The sequence below is a fragment of the Raphanus sativus genome, chromosome 6 (genome assembly GCF_000801105.2).
Source record: "Raphanus sativus cultivar WK10039 chromosome 6, ASM80110v3, whole genome shotgun sequence".
Lineage (NCBI taxonomy): Eukaryota > Viridiplantae > Streptophyta > Magnoliopsida > Brassicales > Brassicaceae > Raphanus > Raphanus sativus.
In genome coordinates, this window is record NC_079516.1 from 31,968,197 (window position 1) to 31,981,615 (window position 13,419).

The window sequence follows — 13,419 nt, forward strand, 5'->3', positions numbered from 1 at the left end:
CGGCTCTGAACAACCTACACCACTCCTCTGCCGGCTTGGGCTGACAATGCCTGGCAGTATCCAAAAACTCCCACAAGTAGTCCTTCACTTTGTTTGACTTCTGCGCAGCCTGAACCCGTATGTCGCAGTCGCAATCGTCCTGATCTGAAGAAGGCTTCTGTGGGCGCCCCCGTTTCTTCTTGGGTGCTTCCCTACCGGTTGCCTTGGGGTTCCCATCGCCCTCCTTCGGTTTCCCGGGCCCAGGTTTCTTAGCTTCAATTTCCCCTTCCGCTTCGATCGCTAATCCAGCCATACGCTGCACCAAGGCGAACTCCAGAGGCTCTAGGACACCCTTCACCTTGTCCTGAATCTTCTTACGCAGTCCTCGCTTGTACCATTTGCACCACATTTCTGCGCTCTTCGGCTTACACAACTTAGCTTGGTTGATGAAGTCCACAGTATAGCCAGCAACAGATCGATCCTCCTGCTTATTCCGGGATAGTGTCTTGCACTGGCATTTCCCGGCGATGGATCTCGGCGGCTCTCGGGCCACCCCCGACGCCTTGCTGGGCCGGCCCCGTTTCCTCGGAAGGTCCTCCTCGAGAGCGAGTTGGAACGTAGCACAACCCTGGAGTACACGCTCCTCCATAACCTTCTTCAGGAAGTGTGGCATCGTCACTATGCGTCCCACAGTCTGCTCGTAAGGGTACACGAAGGGAAACTCTCTGAACTGTTCCTCTGGATCTGGAAACGTAGGCAGCACCCAGTTGCCCTCCGCGTCACGGTACCGTTTCCGGGCATGCTCCCGAGTGCCCACCGGCCCGTAGCTCAACCGCGGCATCCTCCACTCATAGTGATCAAGCGGAAACATCCTGCAGGCAAAGAAAGGATCAGAACCATAATAGAAGCATAGATACCATGGGTGGGTTTTGAAAAACAGCACACAATTTCCTCAAACATCAAACTTCCGAAAACTCTTTTCTTTTTTTCTTTTTAAAACAAGGTTTTGCAAAACTTTGGAAATGCCGACCCCTTAGGATAGCACTAAGGGATCTTAACCCCCGCTCTGATACCAGTTGTAGCATCCCTATCCCCCGGGGATCGACCGGGGTTAACGAGAGGGAGCTATAGACACGCGTATACCCTTAAAGGCAACCCGCCATGTCAGTTACTGGTCCCATGAGTCGACGATCGCATTGCTTTCTTTGAAATTCCGATCCACCCGTATCCATACACTTCTACTTACAGTCCTGCGCACAGGAAAAGGGAAAGGGAGGGTCTGAGTATTGGGTTACTCAGTGAAGTGACTCTAGACCAGCCTGCCCGCAAGACACTCTACATTACTCTATGCGGGAACCGGGACTGACTAGCCACTACACACAAACAATGCATCAAAACATTACAACAACATTATTTCTAGCAACCTAGCAGTCGATCAATACAACAAGCTCAGTCGTTGTTACACACACTCAATAATAGAATAACCCGGCTCGACAACCCAACAAAAGCAAACTGACTCCAATCAACCTAGACGTAGGACTCTATAGCCGTTTACGGATGTCCCTACGCGTTCCGGCTTATCCTGGGCGGCGCCTCTTCCGAGCATCCGTACCCGCCCAGCTTCCTAAAGGCTACCCGGATTGCAGCACGTTGGCCACCTTGCACTGTCTGCCCCCCGGCCATTCATAGCCTGACACAGCCACCTTCTTTGGCTTGACTCGACCCTACGGCGCCACTACACTTTCTTATTTATATCCCGCCCTCGCGCGGTTCATTACACATCTCAACTCATCACACCCTAGACTCTAGACGCCCACCCGTTCTCGGTGGCCCAAACAGGAATACAGACAAGTTCTCTGACACTACCACTTCCACATACTCATTCTCCCACTCACACTTTCACTTTCACTTTCACTTTCACTTTCACTTTCACTTTCACTTAGACTCATAATCAAGATCACCCATAACACTTCTCATTCACTTACACTTGGACTCTTACTCATACTCAAGACGCCACCCGTTCTCGGTGTCTCACACGAATCACTTAGCACAAAAGTAATATGAACAACCCTACAACAAGTTACCAAGATGAATCTCTACCAACACATGGGACCAAATAACACACAAGCAATCATCAGATAATAGCCACATCAACACAAGGCAGTCCATTAATGTCCCTTTTAATCAGTACGAGCGTTCTTATGCAACATGGTTCATGCATCTAGCAACCTAGATCCCTCATGAACTAACACCCTAACTTCCACGCAAGAGCTAAACAAACCTAGATCCAACAAGAAGAATATAAAGGACTTGAGAGGAGACTGGGTTCGGATCACCTCACCTTAACTTAGATCTGGACTTGAGAGCGAGAGAAGATGAGATCTGAACCACTCGATTGATCAGCTACACCAATCCACCACCACCGGCGATCACCACCACAACCACCACCAGCACGCCGCCGGCAAGGAGAGAGAAAGAAGAGAGAGAGACCGGACGCCGAGGAGGGAGAAAGAAAGAAGAGAGAGGCGCGCGGAGAAGAGAGAAGAAGAAGAGAAGACGGCGGCGCAGGGAGAAGAGCTTGACGGCTAGGGTTTCCAGTTCTCCGGGAATCTCTGCAGAGCTTCGCTTCTGTTTCTGATGTGACAAAAGAAGGAGGCTGCATCTCTTTTTATAAGGAAGGGAGGAGAAGACCTAGGTTTTCTAGACAATTGGGCCGTAGAGAAGCCCGATCCCATTGGAAAAATATTGGGCCCGGGATAGGGATGTTACACCTTTGTTTATATATTTATTTTTTTTTTTTTCCCTAATTCCTCAATTAAATCACATTTAAAGGAAATCGTTTCTTTCTAAAGATTCTTTGTTTCCATACGTGTTACAATTTAACCAATGAATAATATTTTCCTTCTACTACATTTATTTACCCTAATGTATGTTTTTTTTTGAATATAAACCGGGTTTATTAAACCCTAATGTATGTTCATACTCAGAACTCAGAAGATGATATTATCCGCTTACACCCAACCTAAAAAACTTGTGTTTAGTTTCTTAATCAGTTAATCTTGGATCCATGGATACAGTGACGATGATAATTTTTTTTGAAAATTTTCTTAATGAGGAAGGATTTTAAGAGCTAAGTTTTTAAAAAATCAAATCTGGAATAATAACGTACAATTAACCGATGCCGTCCATTTTCAATCAACCAGGGGATGGGACCCACTAGTGTGGTAACCTTATAAGACAAATACAAAAAAAAATCACCAAAACACACAAATAAAAAAAAAAAGAAAAAGAAAAAAAAAAACGAAACGCTTTTGAATTTCTCCACCGTCGAAGAACCGATTCAAAATCCCTCCGACCCTCGAAGAAGAAGCAGGGGCCTTCTTTTTCACAGAGAGATCTCCGGTGAAAAGACGTTGACTTTATTACACCCTCCAAAGTCTCTTGAGAACTCTCGGGGGGAAGCTGAACACAAGGGGAGAGATTCTGAGGATTCCCCTTTTTTTAAAAAAATTCAATGGTATATACTTGATTCATGAGTTGGTTACTTCTCGTGACTATATAGTATTTGATTTACAAAAGCTTTTTTGACTTGTGCAAGATTTTGGTTTGACTATGTCTAGCTCCCTCCATTGGAGAAAGTTCTCGTTTTTTTTTCTTTTTTTGGGCCCAAAGCTGCAAAATTGATGTTAAATGGTAATGCATTTGGCTGCAGGCTGCTCCGGTTATAATTGTGGGCTCTCATGTGTGGGTTGAGGATCCGCATTTAGCATGGATAGATGGTCAAGTTACTCGCATCGATGGTCCTAACATTCATGTCAAAACTAACAAAGGCAAAACCGTAAGATTCTTATAGCCTCCAAACATTTTTCTCAACGAGGTTCTCTGACATGTGGTTGAACTCTAAAGAGTTGGAATAAGTGAGCTGGTGAATCTGATTTTGGAATGGGATACTGTATAACCCTAGGTCGTAAGTTTATACCTTCTGCTTTTGAGATTACCGTGTAGTAGGTTATTGTGCTTTTATTTGCTGTGACATAACTTAAATAACATACTTAATAGAGGAGATGGGATCTGGAAAAGGAAGTTATTGATGTTGATTGAATTTCAATAAGGCAAATGTTTTTCTCGGATTATGGTGTAGACTATACAAAGCTTGCAAGCTAGCTTTACATTTTTGGCAGTGATCTTGATATGTTGTGAGAGTTGTTTCTATTGAACCGTTCAGTAGGGAAACAACTCCATGTAGTTTAATGCAGCGTGAAATGAGATAGCACCATGCGTATCAGTTTCTCATTATATACGCTGTTCCACACAACTCATTTTCATGATATAGATTCATGGTCCTTCTCGATTTTCAGGTTGTGACGAGTGTATATTTTCCCAAGGATACTGAAGCTTCACCTGGAGGTGTAGATGACATGACAAAGCTTTCTTACTTGCATGAGCCCGGAGTCTTACAAAACCTTGAGACCAGATATGAACTCAATCACATCTACGTAAGACATCTCTTACTTTTTTCTACCTGCAAATCAAGCCATTTAATTTAAGATTTAATACTAATTAGCTCTGTGTTACTTCTGTAGACATATACAGGGAATATATTAATCGCAGTTAATCCATTCCAAAGGCTGCCTCATCTTTATGCAACCGATATGATGGAACAATATAAAGGAATTGGACTTGGAGAACTAAGTCCTCATGTTTTTGCAATCGGGGATGCTGCATACAGGTTTGGTGCATGTTTCACATCCATCTTTTTTTTTATTATTACAGTACTTGTATCTCTTTCGTGAGATCACTTGCTGATTTTGTCATGGTGTAAGATATTAGGGCGATGATTAATGAAGGGAAAAGCAATTCGATTTTGGTTAGTGGAGAAAGTGGTGCTGGTAAAACGGAGACTACAAAGATGCTCATGAGGTATCTTGCCTTTTTGGGTGGGAGGTCTGGTGTAGAAGGAAGAACAGTTGAACAACAAGTCTTAGAGGTTTGTTTTTGTTTTTTTTTTGCCTCATGATGAATGAGAAGTATTCCTTTTATGGCTGTATGCAACTTTATGCTTATATCCCCACTGAAATATTGCAGTCCAATCCAGTTCTCGAAGCATTTGGCAATGCAAAAACTTTACGGAACAACAATTCGAGGTGTGCATTCACCATCTTTCCAAATTAGCAATTTAGTTACTAGGCTTTGTTGTTAAATGCTTCGGTTTGGAAAATATTTAACATAGTTTTCTTATTATTCTTGTAGTCGCTTTGGTAAATTTGTTGAAATCCAATTTGACAAGCATGGAAGGATATCTGGGGCAGCTATCAGGACGTATCTGCTTGAGAGGTCTCGTGTCTGCCAAATCTCAGACCCTGAGAGAAACTACCATTGCTTTTACCTTCTCTGTGCTGCTCCACCAGAGGTATCTCATAATGTTTTCCTTTTTCTAATTGACACATTATGTGGTTGTTCATCCTACTTACTTTGTTTCCCTATTTTTTCTTGGCTATTTTGCAGGACATAAGGAAGTACAAGCTGGGAAACCCACAATCATTCCATTATCTAAATCAGTCAAGCTGTTATGAACTGGATGGTGTTGATGATGCTAGTGAATACCTTGAAACCAGAAGAGCTATGGACGTAGTTGGAATCAGTAACGAAGAACAGGTTCTCAATTTCGAGTGTTGAAGAGATCAGAGTTGCTTTAGGCTATTTCCATTGTAGAGTCTGACATGTAAAGTAATATTTTCAGGAGGCAATCTTCAGGGTGGTTGCTGCGATACTTCATCTTGGTAACATTGATTTTGGACTGGGGGAAGAGATTGATTCCTCGGTCATCGAGGATGAACAGTCAAGATTTCATCTGAACTTGGCGGCAGAGTTACTCATGTATGCTCCTTCTTTTCTTACTATATTTTGATACTGTTTTTTTTTTTTCCATTTTCGCTTCAGCGGGCTAATCGTTGTAAGAAAATGTTTTCTGTATTGTGCATTTGTTCTGACAGGTGTAACGCCCAGAGCCTAGAAGATGCTCTTATTAGGCGAGTGATGGTTACACCTGAAGAGATTATCACGAGAACTCTTGATCCCGATAATGCAATTGCGAGTAGGGATACCCTGGCAAAGACAATATATTCTCACCTATTTGACTGGTATAGCTATCCAAGCAATTAATGTCTTCTATTTCTCCCACTCTGGCATTTGCATATGTATCTTTTTCATAATGCGTTGTCCTTTCGTTTACAGGATCGTGAATAAAATCAATACTTCCATCGGGCAGGACCCAAGGTCAAAGTCGATTATTGGAGTTCTGGATATCTATGGGTTTGAAAGTTTCAAATGCAATAGGTATTATTTTCTTTCACATTTACTCTTTCATTCCAGGAGTTCAGGGAAGGTCAATCTTGTTTGAAAGATCTCAAAATTTAATAGGAAAATAAGAGTTAGATGTGAAGTTTCGTGATATTAAGTGGATGTTACATACAGTATATAGTTTCATGTAATGTGTGTCAAGATGTTGGAATGATACTTTTAACCGTGGAAATATGGTAAATTTATCTATTATCGAAGTTGTAGCTGATTTTCATGTACTGGTTATAATACAGTTTTGAGCAATTCTGCATCAATTTCACGAATGAAAAACTGCAGCAGCATTTTAATCAGGTTGGTCATTCTTATATTGTCCTAATTGGTCAGTCTCTTGATAGGTAGATTGTACTTATTCTGGTAATCATAATTTTGCAGCATGTTTTCAAGATGGAGCAGGAAGAGTACACCAAAGAAGAGATCGATTGGAGCTACATAGAATTTATTGATAACCAAGATGTTCTTGATTTAATTGAAAAAGTATGTTTCTCCATAACTTTACCAGACTTACATTTCAGTTTATGATATTTTATTGCTTGATGGTAAACCGAATTAGGGTTTAGGAGAAGAGATTTTGTTCACTAAACACTTATATTATGCTTTCCCTTTTCTAATGTTGAAATTGCGTGTCTTCATCAGAAACCAGGAGGAATAATTTCACTTTTAGATGAAGCCTGGTATGCTTTAACTTTCTCTTATTGACTTGTATGCCATTCTCATAGGCTATCAACTCATGTTTTTTTGGTTGGTTCGACACAGCATGTTTCCCAAGTCTACACATGAAACCTTCTCCAATAAGTTGTTCCAGACGTTCAAAAGTCACGAGAGATTTTCCAAACCCAAACTCTCTCAAACTGATTTTACGATATCACATTATGCAGGAGAGGTACAGTATTGCTTCTTTATGGCTTTTTTTTTTTCTCTCTCTCTCTCTCTCTCTCGATAAAATTGATGTTGAAGTTTTCTGTTCTTGATATGTTTCCTACATTTGCAAGGTTACTTATCAATCAAACTATTTTATCGACAAGAACAAGGATTATATAGTTGCTGAACATCAAGCCTTATTTACTGCATCTAATTGCTCCTTTGTGGCGGGTTTGTTCCACGCGCTTCATGAAGACTCATCCAGGTCATCGAAATTTTCTTCCATTGGGTCACGGTTCAAGGTATTGCATTTAAAATTGCTAAATATGCATTGCCAGTTTTAATTGCATTTAAAATTGCTAAATATGCATTGCCAGTTTTAAAAGTAAGTTTATTTATATGACTAACTATATTGCAGCAACAACTTCACTCGCTGATGGAAACACTGAATGGTACAGAACCTCATTACATCAGATGTATAAAGCCGAATAATATTCTCAAACCTGGTATCTTTGAGAATTTCAACGTCATTCATCAATTACGTTGTGGGGTAAGATGTTCTTTCTCAATCTAATGGGTGTATTTACATCTCTTGTAAGGCCTATAATACAGTATCCTTTTTGTATTAACATTTTCTTATTATTAACGTGATTACTTGTTTGACAAAAAAAAAAACGTGATTACTTAACATACTTAGTTTAACTCAATATCTCTTTATATTCTTAGTATTTTTTTCGGGGGTCAAATATACTTAGTATTTTTAAATGCTATGTCTTCCACATAAAATTACAACTAGTTGCATTTTCAGGGTGTTCTTGAGGCTATTAGGATCAGTTGCGCTGGCTATCCTACCAGACTTGCCTTCTATGACTTTCTTGAACGTTTTGGTCTCCTTGCTCCAGAAGTTTTGGACGGAAAGTGAGTCTATCTCTGAGGTTTCTGCATCTCTATGAAAACACTTTTGTTGAAACTAACATCAGTATGCTAAGCAGTTCTTTCATAACTTTTACAGTTATGATGATGAAGTAGCTTGCCAGATGATCCTTGATAAGAAAGGTCTGAGGGACTACCAGGTGTGATATGCTTCTTTCTTTCTAAGTTTTTTTTTATCCAGTTTCACTTCGTGGTCTTTGATCCTCTGGCCTGGGATCATAAACTGTTCTAAAAGAAAAGAACTGTCCTTTTCATCGTTCTCATTATCAACGTTGACAGTATTTTGTTCAGGGATCACATACATACTTTTACCATGTTGTTCCCAGGTTGGAAAGACGAAGATTTTCCTTCGAGCTGGTCAAATGGCTGAACTAGATGCTCGGAGAGCAGAGGTGCTTGGAAATGCTGCCAGAGTCATTCAGAGGCAATTCCGCACATGGATTGCTCGAAAGAAATTCCGTTCTATTCGAAATGCTGCAATTGTATTGCAATCCTTCCTACGAGGTATTTTTTTGTATTGCAATCCTTCCTACGAGGTATTTTTCTGCACATCAGTTTTCTGAATGCTGTAATTGTTTCGCCTTTAGGCTGTTCACTCAGAACTATAGAACTTTCTCACTGCCTCCTTTTATTACTCATTTCTATTGGTGGTGGTGGCTGGTAGTTTTAAGGTGTTGTATATTCTTTTTGATCTGCAGGAGAGATTGCCCGGACAGTACACAAAAAACTGATAATAGAAGCTGCAGCGCTAAGATTCCAGAAGAATTTCCGCCGCTACATCGCCAGGAAATCTTTTGTCACCAACAGATCAGCTGCAATCGTGTTGCAGACTGGCTTTAAGGGCATGATTGCACGTAATGAATTCAGGTTAAGAAGGCAAACAAAAGCTGCCATAGTGATTCAGGTATATCACATTTTTCTTTATTGCTGAGAGGGAAATAAGCCAACTTTGGCGACTGTTCATTTTGATGCATAAAAGATTCTTATATCTTTCATTTTCAGGCTAATTGGCGTGGTCAGCGAGCATATGCATATTACATAAGACTTAAGAAGGCAGCAATAATCACTCAATGTGCCTGGAGATGCAGACTTGCTAGGAGAGAGCTTAGAATGCTGAAATTGGTTGGATTCGATACTAACTTTTTTTTCTTTTTGCTTTCCAACATAGTGTGCATGAATTTACTTATTCAGCCGTTCACTCTCATTTTTATATTGATTTAGGCTGCAAGAGAAACCGGTGCTCTTAAAGATGCTAAAGATAAATTGGAGAAGCGGGTGGAAGAGCTTACCTGGCGATTGCAATTGGAGAAGCGATTAAGGGTAACTTTAATTGCAAAATTTCTCTTGGAAATATGTTAAGGTTAAACTAATTTGCAGGTCGTGGTCTGCAAAATTAGTTGCTAAGTTTGGATTATATTGTTTTTTCGTTTTAATGATAAGCAGACTGATTTGGAGGATGCAAAGGTGCTAGAAGTTGCAAAGCTGCAAGAGGCTTTGCACACCATGCGGTCACAGTTGAAAGAATCTACTGTAATGGTATTAAAGGAACAGGAGGCCGCTCGCAAAGCAATTGAAGAAGCAAGTTTAGTAAATAAGGAACCTGTTGTTGTTGAAGATACAGAGAAGATCAGTTATCTGAGCAACGAAATTGAGAAGCTAAAGGTAAATAACTTACATCTTTATATCCGAATATACTGAATATGTAATTGTGATGCAGATGTGTAAATTACAAAATATTGGTTTAGGATTTACGAAAGTAAATACTTTATGGTGTTAGCCTCCAAATTTGATTGTTCATGCCGCTGATCTAGAATCTGGACATGGTCCTAACTATGCAGGGACTGTTGTCATCAGAAACACATAAGGCAGATGAAGCAAAACAGGCTTATCGCAGTGCATTAGTCCAAAATGAGGAACTAAGTAAGAGACTTGACGAAGCTGGAAGAAAAATAAACCAGCTTCAAGATTCTGTTCAGAGGTTTGTTTTCATTAGCAAATTTGAGATCTGTCATGTATTTGCTTCTCCATGTGAAACCTCGCTATATTCTTCATACAAATATTCTCCCCTATATTTTTTTTCTGGATGACAATTTTTTACTATCTTATTCTTATATATTCACGAAATCTAAGGTAAATAGCCTTCATTTTCTCAGTTGATGCATTTAGAGGATTGAATAGTATCAGATATTGCATTTAGTGCATATATTTCTCTGAATAAGAAGTCTGACAAAGATTTCTTACTCTAAACTAGATTCCAAGAAAAAGTCTCTAATTTGGAGTCAGAGAATAAGGTACTCCGGCAACAGTCTCTTGCTGTCTCACCAGCTACTAGAGCTTTGGCCCTAAGACCAAAAACTACCATAATTCAGGTACTTGTGGACACCGGCTATGTCTTTGTATAGAACTTCTTAACCGTGCATATGACATCTTTCGTTGTTCCTTGAAGATGCAGAGAACTCCCGAGAGATTTACTTTCTCCAATGGAGAAACAAAACAAATTCAGGTATGTTAATAAACAAATACAATCTACAATGATGGAGGTTTAATACTTGATCATTTTCTTCAGGAACCTGAAACTGAGGATAGGCCCCAGAAGTCGCTTAATCAGAAACAGCTGGTAGCTATCACTTTGAAGTCTTGTCACATATTTTATTTGTGTCTCTATGCTTTTTGCAGACTCTTTATTTGAGTGTTTTTTCCTCCCCCTTGCAGGAAAACCAGGAGCTACTACTAAAGTCTATTTCTGAAGATATAGGATTTTCTGAAGGCAAGCCTGTTGCTGCATGCCTGATATATAAGTGTCTAATACACTGGAGATCTTTTGAAGTAGAAAGGACAAATATATTTAATCGTATAATCGAGACAATAGCATCCGCTATCGAGGTAGTTTCGATGTTTCTTTTCACACCAATGCAAATGTTTCTTACCTACTTCATGGGTGGTCTCATGCTATATCTTACATGTTTTACAGATGCAGGAAAACGACGATGTACTATGCTATTGGTTATCCAATTCCGCCACACTTTTAATGTTGCTTGAACGAACTCTGAAAGCCGGTAACGTACCTCCCTCGAGACATCGGGCGATGTCTACATCTTTGTTTGGACGGGTATCTCAGGTGTGGTTAGAAGTGTTTACATGTCTCTCTTAAATTGATTTTAATTCTATTAATCTCACTTTTTTTTTCTCTCATGGAACTATTTGTATAATAGAGTTTCATAGGTTCTCCACAAAGTGTTGGATTCCCATTTATGAATGGAAGGGCGATTGGTGGTGGGCTAGATGAACTACGTCAAGTGGAAGCTAAATATCCTGCTTTGCTTTTCAAGCAGCAACTCACCGCTTACCTAGAAAAGATTTATGGAGTGATCCGAGACCGTATGAAGAGAGAGATTGCGCCTCTGCTTGCTGTTTGCATTCAGGTAGCCATTAGCTTTGGTCTCACAAATTATATAATCTATTCTCCTGAGTCTGGTTTTGTTCTGCTGTTTGATGGAAACAGGCACCAAGGCAACCACGTTCTGGTTTAATAAAAGGGCGTTCACATAATAATTTTGAGGCTCAAAAAGCGCTAAGTGCTCATTGGCAAAGCATTGTCACATGTTTAAACGGCCACTTGAGGACTATGAGGGCCAACTATGTGAGGAACATAAAATTTTCAGCCAAAGCTGTAATATGTTTGCTTCTCACTAATTTTGAAGCTTTATAAAACTGCAGGTGCCTTCGCTGTTAATTTCTAAAGTGTTCGGGCAGATATTTTCATTTATCAATGTTCAGTTGTTTAACAGGTAAATGTGTTATAGTTGCAACTGTTAAGTCGCTGTATACTGAACATGTCCATTAATGTTTTTTCCTTTTTATGTGTAGCCTTGTTTTGAGACGTGAATGCTGTTCGTTTAGCAACGGGGAGTATGTAAAAACAGGGCTTGCAGAGCTTGAAAAATGGTGCCATGATGCAACAGAGGAGGTAATAGATGTCTCAAATCCTCTCTGCACTTTTCCAGACAGTTTTCTTATTGAAAGATGCTCTCTCGGTTTTGTTCTAGTTTGCTGGTTTGGCTTGGGATGAACTTAAGCACATCAGACAAGCTGTTGGCTTCTTGGTTATACATCAGAAGCCAAAGAAAAGCTTACACGAGATAACTACTGAACTTTGTCCGGTTAGTCAAAAAAAAATCTTGTAAATGATCTTTTTCTTCATCTGTTCATCTCTAAGCAAATATATTGTTTCTCTGCAGGTGCTTACCGTGCAGCAACTTTACAGGATCAGTACTATGTATTCGGACGACAAATACGGAACACATAGCGTATCTTCAGAGGCAAGTGAATATTGTTATAAGAAAATCCAAGATTATTGAGACAGTAATCTGAACTTGAAACAGCAGAGCTAAGTATGTTCCTTATGACACAAAATGGCTATGCAGGTGATGGCAAGCATGCGGCAGACGGTTTCAGAGGATACCAACAAGTCATTTTTACTAGACGACGATTCAAGGTAAAACATTACTAGGAAAAAGAAAACAGTAAGGTTGTTTTTTTGGCCTTGTGATAAATTTTGTCTTGGTTGTTGGTTTTTGCAGCATCCCATTCTCGCTTGAAGACATCTCGAAATCGATGCCAAACGTAGAGGTTACGGAGATCGATCCTCCTCCATTGATTCGCCAAAACACCAGCTTCATGTTCTTGTTGGAAAGGTCAGACTGAAGTTTCAGACAGAAGTAGTCACTACCGAATCGATCTCTAGGACATTTTCAGATTAGGAAATCAGTGTTGTTGTGCTATAGAAACAGAGCCTGTACATAGGCTTTCTTTGCCAGTGGTGTTCTGGTTATATTCTGCTAGGCTTTCTTTGCCAGTGGTGTTCTGGTTATATTCTGCTATTCTTATGGGTACCAGGAAAGCCTTTTTATAATGTAAAACTACAATTGCTTAAACGAAATGCAAAGCAAGGAAAAGATATTGTGGAAGCCGCACAAAGACAAAATCCTGCACATCAGAATGAAGAATCACCTGTATATTGGTCAACTATAATTGTTGACTAACGATAAGACTAAAATGGTATAGTCAATAGAAGTTTATGATTAAAATGGCTTGTCAACGAAAGTTGGTGTTTTAAATGATCCAAGTGAAAGTTCATATTTTTTTTCAACCAAATTTGAAAGTTTGTGATTTAAATGACAATTGACCCGGTTCTTCTCCTGAGCATTCAAATGAGCCGAAAGCAATGGACCCATATCCGTGTGGCCAGTGGGAATCGAACCCGGGACCGTATTGAGGCCGAAGCTCTCT

The 13,419-nt window shown here is 40.0% G+C and overlaps 1 protein-coding gene across 3 annotated transcripts; it reads left to right on the forward strand.

Moving 5' to 3' along the window:
* Positions 1-3,253: 3,253 nt before the first annotated feature.
* LOC108812610 (myosin-5) lies at positions 3,254-13,097 on the forward strand. 3 transcript variants are annotated; one of them, XM_018584908.2, is made up of 38 exons: positions 3,254-3,496; positions 3,692-3,817; positions 4,338-4,475; positions 4,563-4,708; positions 4,810-4,966; positions 5,065-5,123; positions 5,230-5,389; positions 5,485-5,634; positions 5,720-5,856; positions 5,973-6,119; positions 6,214-6,315; positions 6,573-6,630; positions 6,712-6,813; positions 6,973-7,010; positions 7,093-7,219; positions 7,329-7,499; positions 7,616-7,747; positions 8,006-8,115; positions 8,210-8,270; positions 8,457-8,634; positions 8,829-9,034; positions 9,133-9,252; positions 9,352-9,450; positions 9,574-9,792; positions 9,969-10,108; positions 10,382-10,499; positions 10,577-10,633; positions 10,697-10,747; positions 10,843-11,013; positions 11,102-11,248; positions 11,343-11,552; positions 11,633-11,770; positions 11,848-11,918; positions 11,998-12,097; positions 12,177-12,290; positions 12,369-12,449; positions 12,555-12,625; positions 12,711-13,097. In XM_018584908.2, the coding sequence occupies exons 1-38, from the start codon at positions 3,494-3,496 to the stop codon at positions 12,832-12,834; spliced, it is 4,539 nt and encodes a 1,512-aa protein (XP_018440410.1). In that variant the 5' UTR covers positions 3,254-3,493; the 3' UTR covers positions 12,835-13,097. The 3 variants fall into 3 exon arrangements, with proteins under 3 accessions (XP_018440410.1, XP_018440412.1, XP_056844616.1); XM_018584910.2 differs by having other exon boundaries at positions 11,108-11,248; XM_056988636.1 differs by lacking the exons at positions 3,254-3,496; positions 3,692-3,817; positions 4,338-4,475 and having other exon boundaries at positions 4,568-4,708; positions 4,803-4,966.
* The last annotated feature ends 322 nt before the right edge of the window (positions 13,098-13,419 follow it).